The sequence below is a fragment of the Glycine max genome, chromosome 9 (genome assembly GCF_000004515.6).
Source record: "Glycine max cultivar Williams 82 chromosome 9, Glycine_max_v4.0, whole genome shotgun sequence".
NCBI classification, from domain to species: domain Eukaryota; kingdom Viridiplantae; phylum Streptophyta; class Magnoliopsida; order Fabales; family Fabaceae; genus Glycine; species Glycine max.
The window spans coordinates 43,322,696-43,338,473 of record NC_038245.2 but is presented as its reverse complement, the minus strand read 5'-3'; the positions used below and the strand labels follow the sequence as shown (position 1 = coordinate 43,338,473).

Here is a 15,778-nt window from a genome sequence, read left to right as displayed (position 1 = left end):
ATAGCACATGAAATTTTAAATTGAAAATCACTACAAAATAAAATTATTGTTCACGCAGCCTAACAAGTTCTTCACTTTTCAACACGCAGATCCTTGTTTTACGCTTAACTTAGATATACTTTGTCTTGTCTATATCCGAATGTACAAAAAATCACAAGGTGATGCAAATGGGTTCGAGTACCCATTGGAGTGTCAATCACAAACTGCCTCATTCTCCCTGCTATCAGGATCATAAGCTAGGGTGATGTCTAGTCCAACAAAATCTGAGCCAAAAAGATGCTATATTTGAGGTCCTGAACCCATATATATGTTTTGACATGGCCTTGGTATATTTGAGGTTCTCTGTCTTTGGAATACTTGTAAGTTCTGTCTGAGAAAAGTCTTATTTTTGGCGGTTCATGGCTGTGTTATACTTTTAAGCAGTTAAGCCTGCATTCTTAAAGTGATTAGGGCTGCTAAATTTGTGCAAATCAGTGGAATCAATTTGCCACATTAATTGTCTGACTATATGTTTTTTTTTTCATTAATACCTTCGCATAACGAAGAGTCTCTGGACAATGGGTAAGAAGTTTTTAATATTGAAGTTAATGCTATAGAATCTGAAAGCTAAAGGATTTGTGGATATGAGCCACGTTTGTATTGTTGGTTTGCTTTATAATGTGGTCTATAGCCTTTCTATTTGGGTATATATTGTAAGCTACAAAACTTTCCAATACAAAAGATATTCCTTGTATATATTGTAAGGCAACGCTGCTTCAAATTATTGTAGCCATCAGTGCTTACTGCTTCGGGACCTACTTTTTGTATAAAAAGTGAAAAAGTTAAACATAAAGTCAAAAAGTTAAACATATAAGAAAAAAACAAATAAATCTAAGTTTTAAGGAATTAAGATGTGTTCTCAAATTACTTTTTATGAATACTAATACCTCCGAAACAAGTGAGTGATACTATATATATCTTCCTCTATTACTTATTTCTTATTAAAAATGAGAGATTAATCTTTAATTAATTGTGGTTGAATTAATCCAAACTGTTGAAAGGTGAATAAGACATGGATCGCGCCATAACAGGTATCCCAGGCATAGAAAACGTGCACAGTTGTCGGGATCTCTCGAGTTTCTGTCAGGGAACTGAATCCGACATAGCATTTCCTATGAATTCTGTGGTCTTGGAGACACGTGAGTCGCTTCGAGCACGTGCACTCGTACTGAACACGTTCGAGGATCTAGAAGGTTCCGTGTTGTCACAGATGCGTCTGCAGTTTCCTTAAGTCTTCACCATGGGTCCTCTCCAGGCACACTTGAAATCCAGAATAAATAACAGAATCATATGGAATTTTCTGTATCTATTTGGATTCTTCTATAATCAATTTTTCAGTACGGTGCATAGTTGGTGCAGAGTGTTGCCCACCCACATCATCTTTGGAATTCCTTGGATTAGGAGAGTTGGAGTTGCGTCATGTGGCAGTTTCCTTCTGTATATTTGGAACAACGTTTTCCTTTATTTAATTATTATGCATGGTAGTTCAATATTTACATCAGTATATGGTATTCTACACTTAAGAAATGGAAACATATATGTTACGATATAGTTAGAGCACCCGCAACTTCGTGATAACCAATGTGCTAATGATCTAAAGGAAAATGTGTAATATTTGGATTTGGATATATACCCAAAATATTAAGGGACACTTGGAAGACAGAGTTAAAATAGTGAAAAATATAGGTGCATGTATATACAATCAATAAAAAGAAATGATAGCTTTTATTTAGGTGTATATACAATCAATAATTAAATATTTCTATATTTTTATGCATTGAATATTTAGGTTTTCATTAACTTCACATATATTCATTTCCTTAATTAATATCATAAAAACACTTATAATAACTTTTGAAAATTACGTGTTGTTTGCATTTTCTATCACGTTAATGAAAAGTTAATTTTATTTTAAAAACTTTAAAATGGGCCAGAATACAATACGAACCTAAAAAATAAATAAAAACTAAAAATTTAGTCGCTTTATAAAAAGACTCTAATAAGACAATAATAAAACAAAAAATAAATTTTGCTAATCCGATATGTTTTCATGTAATATTTCAAGATTTCTTAGAAGTTATGAATGTAGATCTTTTGTAGTATATTAAAAAAATAGCATTGTTTTGGCTCTTTGGGCATTGTTTGTCGTGTTAATTTGGTAATCAAATTTAAAACGTGTTGTCCCTCGAAAGCAAGAGCATGTGGTGTTGAATCAACCAGGAATAGTAAGTATATATTGATCGGTTGTCGGCATTCGGCAACATTTATGCATAGCCGTAATATGAAAGGCAATGTTAATTCAAACTTGGGTTGTGCGTCCGTGACAGGAAAGTTGTGGACGATATGGTCAATGATCTCATGGCTGCGTTGACCTACAAGACTGTTAGTTCAGGTGGTTCCTCTTATGTCTGCATGGATCATTTGTTTCAGTACAACAATAATGTATCAACTAGCCAAAAAACTAATTGAATATGACCCAGTCCAAGTCATTGTTATATGCGGCCCTAATGGAATTTGGAGTTATGGGTTTTGCCAACTTGGTGTCTTTATATTTCTTCCTTCACTTTGGCCCCTGACTGAACCCTTTTGTTTCTCCTCCAAACTGTAATAATGAATTTTTATTATATTTTCTTACTTCTTCAAGAGATGGAGAAAGAGAAACTTGAGCTCAAGTTGAACTATAAATAAAGAGGACTGTAACGGAAGAAGCTTTCGCTTCTGGTTAAATACATGTCACAATGAAGTTATGGGATCTTGTTTGAAACTTACAGTAGGGTCAATGAATTCCCTTCCTATCTTCCTTCATTACTTGGTATCACATAAAAGGGAAAGTAAGGAAACAAATTGTAGAACCCACTTATATTTTTAATCTTTTCAAAATAAAAGATTAAATTATTGCTCTTGTTTCACCAACAAATCATTGGCTCAATAGTCTCTTAAATAAGATTTTAAATTTGAATTTTATTGATAGAAAACAAAAATTGTTGAAAAAAGAGATTTTATTACAAATTATCAATCATTCAGAAAAAAAAAATTAGTTATCAATAAAATTGGTAGATGTTCCATGTCAATATTATGATGACCCAAAAATTACTCTTGTTTTTAATTTTTTTTAGTATAAATGCTTATCAGCTTATATATGTAATTTTATACATATAGTTAATTCATTTTTTTTCCTTTCAACTCCTTTCCTAAAACACACAAAAATGAATCCAGAAATGCTTATGTAATTACATTTAATTTTAATTGTTTTTAATCAGAGTTTATAGGTGAGAGACAGGTTATTTCTCTTTAAGGACAAAGGAATACCACGAATCCAGAAGGCTCGAGTAAATAATGATATAAACGTATTTGATAATCTGATCGTGTTACTTTTTTTTTTATGGTGTGTTACTTAATGTTCAACCAATACCCACTGACCCGACCCTGATGAATAATAAAAAATACTCATTGACCTCATATGTTTGATTTATCAGTAGCATTGTCATTATTTCCCCCTCAATAATGAGAATTAATTACTTTTTACGTTTTCCCTCAGACTTCCTTTTCTTATAAATAAGATGAGATATCTACTGATCATAGTTTATCTTTTTTTATAATTAAGATATCTTGCAAAAGTGATAAAAATGATAGCAGCCAGAGGCAACAAAGTCCTGATATAAAAAAATATTATTATAAATATTATATAACTTTTTTTTGTGTACAATAACTACAACAAAGTTTGAATTAATACAATAAAATTTTATATAATTTAATTGCATTAATAAAATAACTCTAAGTCTCTAACACGAGCTTAACCACTATGAAAAAAAAAACATGAGGTTAATCAACTTTCCAAAATCACGCACAATGGTATGTCAATGATATTTTACATGTGCAATATTTCAAGCAGAGGACAAGTTTTTAATTTATTAATTATAATTTCTATAATATATATGTGGATGCCAAACTCACTAGATCTCCAAACGAATCCATTGCAATCCTTTAGAGAAGAAGTTTACATAACCAACCCACATAGGTATCATCCCTGTAGTATATTCTCTCACTATCAGAGTTGTATCTGTGTCCTTATATCCCTTTTAGTTGGTGCCCCACCTTGGAATTTTGATTAACAAAACCGGTCAAAACTACTCAGTGTGCATATATAATCTAATTGGAGGGAATTAAGCATCGAATATTTTCGTTGGTTCAGTTTGAAGATGCACTTTTGTTTAACATTTTATAATATTAAGGGTTATGCTTCTTATCGACTCATGCACTTTAAGACGCCAATGGAATTCAGTTAAGCCCACTTCCCTAACTGAAGTGACATGCCTAACTTGGTGAAGTTGGTGGTTGTGGACTTTTAATTAGATTGGACAAATAATAATATTCATATAACAAAATTATATTTTTTTTCTTTATTTTTCTATATCATTCATCTATTATAATTTTGTTCTCACTTTTTCATAGCCTTTTTTCTCTTTGTTTTCTTTTATTGTATTAATTGTTGTATATATTTATTGTATGGATATAATTTCAATTTTTAGATTAAAGCCTTTGTGAATTATCAGTATAAAAAAACACATTAACGGGTTTAGTTCACCAACTTAACAAAGAATGCTGCCCTAAGCTCTTTGTTGAGTGTGATAGAGGAGGGAAGATATCTAATATCTTAATACTTACTTTGTGTTTTAGGGATAATATTGAACGTGACATAACACAGAAGTGGATATGATGTCTCGTTACACAGGAAAGTTAGTGAAACTCCTTAATCTATTTCAATGCTGGTTTTGGTATTGAACTTTCCTTTGTTATTTGGCGCGGGATTTGTGGGTGCAATTCAAGGATCGGGGCCATAGTTCCAACAAGACAAAGACAAAATTGCTGTAAACTTTTAAATAGTTTAAAACAAACTTGTCACCGCGGAACGATGAGCTAGAAACAAGAAAGAGATCTTAATTTGGACGGTTTCTTTCTTAACGATATCCTTTCAGACACTTATTTTGACGAACAAAACTAATTCGCAGGCACTTAAGGGCATGCCAATCTACTTTATAGTGGACTAAAAAAAAAGTTCAATATAAATTTATATTCGATCCTCATCCTCCTAAAGAAATTTATATCATGAATAAGATCAATCTTTGATCCATTAAATTAGAAAATACTCATGTAACCACAAAAAAAAATGATTAAAACTTAATACAAACAATGAACTACATTCTAATTAAATTCTTTACACTAACTATATAATATAATGGAAAATTAATTACATTTGAATTGGATTCTTTGCACTAATTAACCTGATCCAGCTTCCTTTTTTTTTTTTCTTGAAATGATTATTAAGTTGAGAAACTGCAATCATGAATATAATGTGTTGCACGGATGCAGTAAAATTATGTAAAGCAAGTTGTGTAATTAATATCCTAGTCTTTATCTGTAGTTAGGATGACACAAAACCTTCACCTTGTCTGAAATCAAGTGATTCTTTATTTTTATTATTATTATTATTATTCAATATTATTTTGGTCCCTTTCTCTTTGGTTGTTGACGTCAAGGGCTTTTGCAGTCAACAGAATAAGCCCTGATATGTTGTACTTCGACCCTCCTTTTTACGGAATTCCATTCAAATTATACTCGCACATACCATGTCGTATTATTATCCTCATAAAATTATCAAGGGATGCTCAACTCTGAGCATTTTGGTTGTGCTATACCACCAACTTCAAAATTAACAAAACTCATTTAATTTTCATAACAAAAAAAATGACGCATTAATTTAATTATATCCAAGAAGCATTTCCAAAAATTCAAACATTCTAGTATATGCAGTTTCATTTTAAGTCATTTTTAATGGTGACAGCAACAAAAATAGGGTTAATAAGTTTTGACATTAATAAAATGTCGAAGTTCAAGTGAGCTAGATGCATCATGTACCTTCTTTAATTAATATATGAAACACATAGAGGTCAGTTCACCTGCCTATTTCCAACGATGGTGCTCGCCAACAGTATTAGCACAAAGGTAACAAACTCAACCACTGGGGTCCTACATGCATGAACTACTTAATAAAAAATATAAAATACTCCCTAACCCTGAGGACATGTACTGTACCTTGTTGCACTTCTTCACTTTCTCTTTGCTCAATAAAGACACACAAATATATAGGAATCTTTTTGTTTTTTTTTTGGTGTATAAAAGAAAGTTTAAGACCACCTTTTCCCAGCTATGTTATGTATCTTATTTAAAAATTAATGTCCTGCCTTCTATCCCATCGGTTTCTAGTTTCTGGTAACATCCGTTCGTATATAATTCTCCTTTTACTTCTATTTATAAAATGCTATTAACTAATTTATGTTTATTAAAAATTAGTTAAATTTAGATATTAATTTTATTGATATTTTACTAAAAAAAAAACAAATAATACACAAGATAACTGAAATGACAATTTATAAAAAAAGGAAAATTATTTTCAAAATTATGTATTATAAATAAGTATAGACAGAGTATCATCAAGTATAAATTATAAAGGCGGGAGTATTTTATATTTTTCAGAAATTATTCACTGCCGGTCAGTATAAGTTTAAATGTGTTTTTAGTTTTTTAATATATTCAATTTTTATTTTAATTCTTTTAAAAATTAGTCTTTGCAATAATTATTTTTTTTGGTTTTTTTAATATATGCAAATTAATTTTAGGCTAGTTCTTATAAATATTTATTGTTTACATTTTAGCTCCCCCTAACATATACTCTGGTATTTTTTTTTTATTTTTTATATTAGTCCCTCACTCTTTAGACACTTTAGCAATTAATGGTGATTAAGTAACGACAAGGATTAACTCCAAGATCGATATAACATTTACTATTTAAAAAATAATAATTTTAAAGGGATTAAAATCAAACTGTAAGTATATTACAAAAACTGAAATATTATATTATTCTTATACGTGTTAGCAATATGCATAAGGCTTGTTAAATAAAAAGTGAGAGTCATAAAATTTTGTAAGTCTTAATAAATTTCAAATAAAAGTATATGTTGACAAGGATGTGTTGTTATAATGTTTCTCATTTTATAATTATTTTTTTGTATAAAATTAAATATGCAAGTACGTATTTGTAGTGAAATTTTAGTCGGATAAAATTTAAGTTCATTTATTACCCTAGTTGATTAATAGTGTGACTTTCAATTTTTATGGTAATCTTTTCGTCATAATTTTTTTGGGAGGAGTAGGATAAAGAAAGGTAAACACAAACAAAAGAAAAATTGCAATCTTAAGTATTTTACCCTAGACACATTGTCTTTTTAGTTATTCAAAATTAAGCATGCCTTCCAATTTTTAATATATTTATTTTTTACATAGATAACAAATCTATTTGTTGGAAATATACTACTATTTATTATTGAGAGACATCTATAGTTGTCCATTGATCAATTAACATACCTTTGAGACGGTTGTTTGTTTAATGTATATAAAAAGGGCATTTTTTGGGTCAAAAAATAAAAAGGACATATGCTTATCGATGACGAAATAATGTTTTGATTAAAAGTCTACCTGTCTCAAATACGTAAAAAATAAACATCTTTAAATTTTCATTAAAAATTGTTAAACTATGTTTTTTCGGTATCCTTTGACTCCCTTCAAAAGTCTCTTTTATCTTAGTTTTTAATTACTTCAATTATTCAAATATTTTGTATCTGATTAAATGTTTTACCTAATGAAAACAATTGTCATACTTTCTAATATTAAATATTTTTTATTTGTCTTAAATATTTCCCGTCACATATCTCATTTTGCTTTCTATACTAACAGAACAAGGCAATTAATAGTTCGCTAAATTTTTTGTTTGAGTGCACATGAAAGGGGAGAAGAGAAGTCATATTGCCATTTATTCCCCGTGTAATATAAAGTTGGACTAGATTATTTCATACAAGAAAAAATAATTTAATTTTATATAATCATTAATTCAATTATAAACTTTATTGTCACCAATTAATATTATAAGGAATATAAGTATGAAAGCATAATTAATGCTATGAAAAAAATAAAATGACAAATATTTTGATATAATTTTATTTCTCACGATAATTATAATAGAACTTGTAATTTATTTGTCTGTATTCGTGAATTAAATTTTTAGGATGGTTAATTTGTAATATAATATTAGAGTCTCAACGATCAAGTAATTTATAGTTTGATTCTTACTCTCCAATAATTTTAATAAAATATAAATCTCATTGTAAAATAGATGAATTTAGAATAAATATATGTTACAAATATAAAAAAAGTCACAAGTTATCATTTTATTAAATAAAATGATAATGAGGGTTAATTGGATTAATAAGTTTGAGTAATGTGATTATAAAAGTTTCCTAAAAAGAAACATATTGAGCAACATATATAGAATTCAAACAGCGGTAAGATTTTGAATTGAATGAAGTCACAAGTTGATTTGTATTGATTATTTGTGGTCCACCATTAGAGATTTTCTTAAGGAGAAGTGAGAATTCTTATATATCTCATATATAAAGTATGTTTTAATCTCATCAAAATTATATCAAATATCATTTTCTTATATATGTAATACGGGAGGGTTAAAGAAAAAAAAGAAGGATGTACTCTAAATTTAATACAATTAGTATCTGTTAGTTTTATTTTTAAATAAAAAAAAAAACCAGAGTGAAGTGTAAAGAGTAAAGACTTAAAAGTAAGTTAGTGCTACTGGTTACTGGTTAATCCGGTTCCATTTGCAGTTCCCCAATGGCACCGGCAAAATTATATTATATGGTGCTCTGATTTGGCCTATGTATGACTACGCAAGTTCCCACTTCGCAGGTGCTTTTGTGCGTTAGTTACGGCAAAAGTCACGAGCAACACTTCGTTTCTAAATAAAACCAAAACCAAAACCAAAACAATTTTTTTATTTTATTTTCCCGTCCTTATTAGTAATATTTAAATATTTTTTTCTAAAAATTATTAATTTTTAAACTTTTCAAAAGATTTTTTCAAATAATTAATTAACTACTCTTCTCTTAAGAAAGCATTTTCAAACATGCTATAAATGCTTATTTCGATACAAGTTAAGACCTTTTAATAAACTTAATACGCATATAATTCTCTTGTTTGGATAAAACGTTGACTTTTAAAACTAATTTTACAGTAAATAAAAAGCATTGTAATTTATAAGAGAGGTGAAAGTGTTTAATTTCTTAAATAAAATTGTTTATACATAAATTATTTTAAAATATACCCATCTTTGTAATATAATTTTTTTCCATGATAAACCAACGTGAGTAAAGGAAATAGTTAGTTTTTAATAATACGACCAAAAAAAATTTAATTATTTGTTAAGAAAGATATTTATGTTTACTGTCGGATTATGCATTGAACAAAATTGTCTTGAAAGAAAGATATATGCAAGAAAAAAATGAATTGTTTTTGAAATTGTAATAATCTATATCAAATCGACTGTAATATAAATGAATAAAACCTACGTTTTTGAATTTTTGCCAAGTTACGAAACAAATACTTCAGGTTTAAAATACCTTTTTATCCCAATAGTATCAGATTTGGCTTCCTAATACATCAACCCACAAACGTAAAAAAAATAATTTTATTGATCAAATCGAGTAATTGACATTTAGCCAACATACAGAGGCTGCTAAACATTCAATAAAAAAATGGAACCTCATATGATGACATTAACATCTGATAAAAAAAAGTTAAAAATAACACACTAAACTAAACCAATTGAAAAGGTTGAAAACAAAAAAAATAAATACAGAGAAAGAAAAATAAAAGTGAAAACAGTAGGTGTATAAATATAGCAAACATTCCAAGGCTCTAACCCAAAGCTGGATTTTGCATGCTCTTCTCTTCCCAAGAATAAGCACCGCTCAAACAGATACCATTTTTGAAACCCCTTCTTCTCTGTTTTCTCCTCTGCTTCCATTCTGCATCCACTTCTTTCTCTCTTCTTCTTTGTTTCTTTGTTTCTCTGTCTCTCTTGGTCCCTCACCAAATGTAAAGAAGGATTTTCTCACACCCGGCGCCATTAGTCCTTCTTTCAGATTTTAGGTGTGGTTACTAGTTTTTTGGATTTGGAATAAGCATTTCCATAACAGAATACCATGTCCATTTAAGGTAACCTTTCATAATTTGTTTTTTTCCCCCTTTTAAATAACCACCTCCTTCTCAGGTGCCGAGAAAATAAAGCAGAACACTCAATAGAAAATTAAGAAAAATAAGTAAATTTACCAGAAAAGGAAGCAACTTTGGATTTTATTTGTTTTGTTTATTTATGTGCATCAAATTTTTATCTGTCTACATAGGAAAAAAAATGAAAGTTTTTATGGTCTTTTGTTTCCCCCCTGTTTCCTCTGTAACTGGCGGTGTTTGTTGTTTCTGCAGTGTGTGAAGAAGAGGGGGAAAATAGAAGAGAAGGAAAACCCAGAAATGGCAACCACGTATAATAACGTGAAAGAGTTTACGAGCGACGACGAGGCATCTCCGAGGGCGATTCTGGAGACCCCTGTTTCGGAAACAGAGTCAGACAACAGTGGAAGCAGCGAAAGCTTCAGTTCTGTCTCACCGGAGAAGTCGCAGGCGGTGACCGGAAAAGAGGTTCCCAAGGAAGGTTACGTGCAACAGTTGATGACCATGATCGACGTTTTCAAGTTCAAGTCTGTGAGAAAGTTAACGGCCGTTCCTCTGTTTGCGGTGGGCAATGATATCTCTCGGAAAGGGTTAACCAAAAAACTTGCCCGTATTCGAAGTGCTGAAGATGGTATTGATATTGGAGCTATTCCCACGAAACCCTCTTGGAGGAACTTCGATTATGAAGAGTTAGTTGCTGCTACTGGTGATTTTAGTTCTGGTATGAACCAACTCCCTCTCTCTCTCCCTCTCTCTCTCTCTCTCTGTTTTTTTAATAGGAATTTGGTGAAGAATTTTAGTCTTTTTTGAATAGCAGATATAAGTTCCCCTCGTAAGTTTATATGTAAAAAAAGATTATTTATTGAGAAAGTTCAGCTTATTAAGAAATTAAGAAATTACTGTAGTTCTCAACTTCTTGCTAGGGTGACCAAGTTCGCCCAATGATATAAGTTTGCAAGTTGTTAGGTACTGTATTTATCAGTCAGTCACCATTAGCTGAAGAAAAGAAACGTGACTCTGATTCATTTCCTCTTTTGGTGTCTCTTTTATAATTAATCATGTAGCATTTCATTTTTATAACTAGCGTATACTCTCGTGCTATTAGATAATGTATCCTTTTCGTTATAGCTTTTTTCTGAATGACACAAAATAATTTCTTTTTTAATTATGATATGTAAAGAGGGTTTATATTTACCAAATTTCTCAAGTGAATAGGAATTTGAACCTACAATTTAATAAATTCAAGACTCTGCTTTCTTCTACTTGAGATGAGACATCCCTCGTGGGGTGGTACAAAATAGTTGGTCTTGAAATGTATAAGAGGTTTATTTATTATTGAAAAGAGAAGTAAGAAATATGTATTTTTAAGAGATATTTTGTAGGTGAAATAGGTCTAGGTTTCAATTAATTTTATATAACATGGTTGATTGTTGTATATTATGGTTGATGGTTGATGAATGATGATGACACGGCGGTTAATTGCCGCTGAGCTTGGGAGTTGGTTAGTGCCAAAGTTTCCCTTGGAAACTGTAGAGTAGACGACCTTTTTGACCGTAACATAGGGTTTCTGTTTGTTTCTGCATCTCCACACACAAGGACATGTAATTCATGGGACCTCACTCTACTCTTTACCCTAGTGCAGATTGCAAGTGTACGCTGGATACTAAAGTATCAAGTATGACCCCATGAAAATATGCATAAGATTTTTTTTATCCTTAGAAATCGAGAAAAATGATGCTAAAAAATTTATAATAATCACGCGACCTATTCAATTAAGTTATATTTAGGAGTGAGTTTTATTTTGTTTTAATTTAAAGTGCAGGGGCATTAGGATAATACCAGTATTAGTCATTAAATTCAAGAGTACTAGTATTACTTATGTATAACCTCGTGTACTTTGCACAAAAGACAAAGTTACTTTAAAGACATTTGCCTTGAAAATATACCGAAACACGGGCGTGCCGTACGCTTATGCTAGTGCTTTGGATTGTCACTTGTCAGCCACATTGGACAGTGTCCCACCCTTTAGCCTTTGGGATTGGGCAGTGTGTCCATTGAAAAGAGGCATATCAGTGTGACCATAGTTTACAACTTTACAAGAAAGACACTTCTCACTTGATTTCATAGATAGCACATGCATGAGTCAAGCTAATAAATTGGTTTTTGTAAATTTGTCAAGGGTACGGCTTTGGCTTATTTAACATCCTAAAGATGTTTTTATAAATGGTGTCAATTATGGTTGGTAATTGGTATATGTCACATGTTTCAATTCTTGCAACAGGGACATTCTTTTATACTACAGGGTCTGGTGTTGGAGTTGTTTTGTTAGTTTGTGTAGTAATCAAAATTTATGATGTATTTTGTCTGTTTCTTTCATTCGATTTCGATCCTTGGGATAAATATTCAATCAACCTAATGAGATTTGACTAAGAATATCATCACATATCATTTCTTAAGAAAAAAAGCCACTTGACACAATTTATAATTGATGTAGGGAAAGTTATTGAGTTTGAATTGTTCATACTACCTTTATAATGCAAAATGCAGATGTAGCAAAACAGTTGTGAAAGCAGCATTCCGCCATTACTAAATAGGAAAAAGCATGTATATGAAGTCACTTTCCTTTATTTTCTAAAATCTCGACTAAATGACAGAAATAATTTCAATAAGAAGCCAGTCAAATAATGTTTCCACATTAGAGTTATTTTGAATCTGACATTTCCCCAAGTAATTTACTAAGTCCAACACTATTCAAATTAATAGCAGATAGTTGCCAAATTATGCTACTAGATCAAAGTCTATATTCCACGGGATGTTGGTGAGCCTTTGAGATTGCCCTTTTAGTCCTATTAAACAAAGTTAAATATATCTTTTGGTCTTTTAACATAAAGACTTTTATGTGCCCGAGTTCAGAAGCTACACACTACTAATAATAAGATCAATAACTATTTATCAAAATACGTTGAGTTTTTATTTGGTTTCTTTGTTATTTGTGGCTCCACAGAGAACTTGCTTGGGAAAGGTGGTCATGCTGAAGTGTACAAAGGCCACTTACCCGATGGTCAAGTTATAGCTGTAAAGAGGCTAATGAAGAATGAAAAGGATGCTGCAGACAGAGCTGGTGATTTCTTGACGGAGCTTGGGATCATTGCACACATAAACCACCCCAATGCGACACGCCTTATTGGGTTCGGGGTTGATCGTGGCCTCTACTTTGTCCTACAGCTTGCTTCGCATGGCAGTCTTTCTTCTTTGCTTTTCGGTGTGGTGCTGAATCCATCTCTTAGCTTCTCTATTCATGTCTTCCTTCTCTAGTTATTCCTCTTATTCTATTGTGCATGGCTAACAAAGAGATGTTCAACATGTCAGGTTCTGAATGCTTGGACTGGAAGATAAGATCCAAGGTAGCTGTTGGGGTGGCGGATGGATTGGTTTATCTCCATAAAGAGTGCCCGAGACGAATCATTCATAGGGACATCAAGGCCTCCAACATATTACTAAATGAAAACTATGAAGCTGAGGTAGTATGGTAGCAACTTATAATATAAACTGAAATTTCATATTATATTCTTTTCTACCATAGTAGGGAAGGAAAATAATTGGTGCCGTAATAAACTTCAGATATCAGATTTTGGACTGGCAAAGTGGCTCCCAAGTAAGTGGACCAGCCACGTTGTCTTCCCAATAGAAGGAACATTTGGGTTAGTCTCGTAGCTCCTTTGATTCACATATTTCCTATTGTAACCTTTTTCTTAAAAGTTAAAACACTGCTTGCACCAAATTATTGGCTGCAGATATTTGGCTCCGGAGTACTTTATGCATGGAGTTGTGGATGAGAAAACTGATGTATTTGCCTATGGAGTTTTGCTTTTGGAGCTCATAACTGGTCGACGCGCTGTTGATTCGGATAGTAGACAAAGTCTTGTCATCTGGGTAAGTCTTCATAACCCCCTAAATGTAATGGAGTGTATTAGACTAATAGGCTTCATTAAGAGCGCATATCAGTGAGTCCTCAATTGAACACATGAGGACTTGGTAATCAAGAATTCAATATGTTTATATAATGGCTTGCAAAATTCTTATGTATACAAATTAGAAATCATTTACTGTTATCAGGCCAAGCCACTACTGGATACAAACAATGTAAAGGATTTAGCAGACCCCAGATTAGGAGAGGAATATGACCCTATTGAAATGAAGCGTGCCATGGTGACAGCTTCCAGGTGTGTCCACCATGTATCCTCCAAGCGGCCATACATGAATCAGGTTAGAAAATGAGCATATGGTCTTTTTCAGCTTAAGTTTGATTCACCACATTGTTGTACCATTTTCCATGGTAGGAAGCTAACTTGTATCTTTGTTAACTACAGGTTGTGCAGCTACTAAAGGGTGAAGAGACAATTATGGAACCAAAGAAAACTTTAGTTGCACAAAAGTCTCTCATGTTAGAGGCATGTGACCTAGAAGAAGATTATACTTGCTCAAGTTACTTGAAGGACCTCAATCGCCACAGGCAACTAATCATGGAGTAAACTAAACTAATTATAAATCATTAGTGGGATTTCTTGTTTTCTCCTATGTATATTTGTTGAAAGAATGGAGTGATATTTAGTAGCAGTGCGTGTGGCCAAATCCAAAGACACTAGCCAAGTTGGCTTGTTATTCAGCTTTGAAATTTAGGGAGCGTTACTCAAGAAGCAAAATCATAGTTTTTGGCTTTTTGGATTAACGCTTGATGCAGCAGAGTTTGTGTAATGTAATGTAGAAATGATGCAGCAGAGTTTGTGTAACTTTTAGGCTCTGCAGTGCCATTCGAACATGATGATGTTCCACCCATACGAAAATAGTGAAATGCTTCTCGTTTCCATTTTTCCCATGGTTTGAAATGATGAAGATTGTAAAAACAAAAGTGAAAATTGATCACTGTGCGTGATACTTTACATATAGAAAGCTTAACAGCCTAAAAATTAATATAGGAAAATACTAGCAACATGCTTTCTAATGCAGTCTTTTGGGATTTTTTTTATTGGAAATCACAATAATTTTTAGCACTCACTTCCTATTTGTGGAGTTTTACTCATAATTTTTTAACTTCAAATAAGTTTTAATCCGGGGTATTCACTGGTACTAATATCAAAATTCATCATAATACTTTGATTTGGGATTAGTTGGGTTTGTGTATTTTTTCCAAATCAAACTTGAACTAAGTTGGATCGGGTCAAGCCTATTAGATCCAATAAAGCTTATGGTTTAGTTTTAAAAAAATATTAAAATAATAAATAAATAAATTCAAAAAATATCATGTTGATGAGTCAAATCATCTAGTTCATAAATTTGGAAAGAAAATAACGTTACTCAAATCAAATGTAGTTGGATTTGAATGGATTGGGTTTATAGTTTGACCTACGGAACACCAAATTTGAGTAAATGCATTTGGGTTGTGGGTCAGATACTCAACCTATTTATAGATAACTTGAACATGAGAATACCTTTCATTTTAATAATAGTACTATAGTATCAGTCTTGAGAAAAATATGCTAAGAGACTTTGTCTTAAAATGTTTCTAAATTAGCATTTTTAGTTCGTTTGTTGACACTAATTTGTA

General features: G+C 31.5%; 1 protein-coding gene across 1 annotated transcript; it reads left to right on the top strand.

Moving 5' to 3' along the window:
- Window positions 1–9,805: 9,805 nt before the first annotated feature.
- On the top strand, window positions 9,806–15,040 carry LOC100775930 (receptor-like cytosolic serine/threonine-protein kinase RBK1). Its single transcript, XM_003534198.5, has 8 exons — window positions 9,806–10,161; window positions 10,429–10,894; window positions 13,178–13,435; window positions 13,543–13,694; window positions 13,795–13,874; window positions 13,968–14,106; window positions 14,290–14,439; window positions 14,544–15,040. Exons 2-8 carry the CDS (start codon window positions 10,474–10,476, stop codon window positions 14,703–14,705), a joined length of 1,362 nt encoding a protein of 453 aa, XP_003534246.1. The 5' UTR covers window positions 9,806–10,161; window positions 10,429–10,473; the 3' UTR covers window positions 14,706–15,040.
- Window positions 15,041–15,778: the final 738 nt, after the last annotated feature.

What these genes read in the sequence shown, in the direction of transcription:
- LOC100775930 (XM_003534198.5), top strand. Translation starts at nt 10,474, where the DNA reads ATGGCAACCACGTATAATAACGTGAAAGAGTTTACGAGCGACGACGAG. An exon ending in ATGAAAACTATGAAGCTGAG is followed by an intron (nt 13,695 to 13,794) that starts GTAGTATGGTAG and finishes AATAAACTTCAG; the next exon opens with ATATCAGATTTTGGACTGGC. An exon ending in CCAATAGAAGGAACATTTGG is followed by an intron (nt 13,875 to 13,967) that starts GTTAGTCTCGTA and finishes TATTGGCTGCAG; the next exon opens with ATATTTGGCTCCGGAGTACT.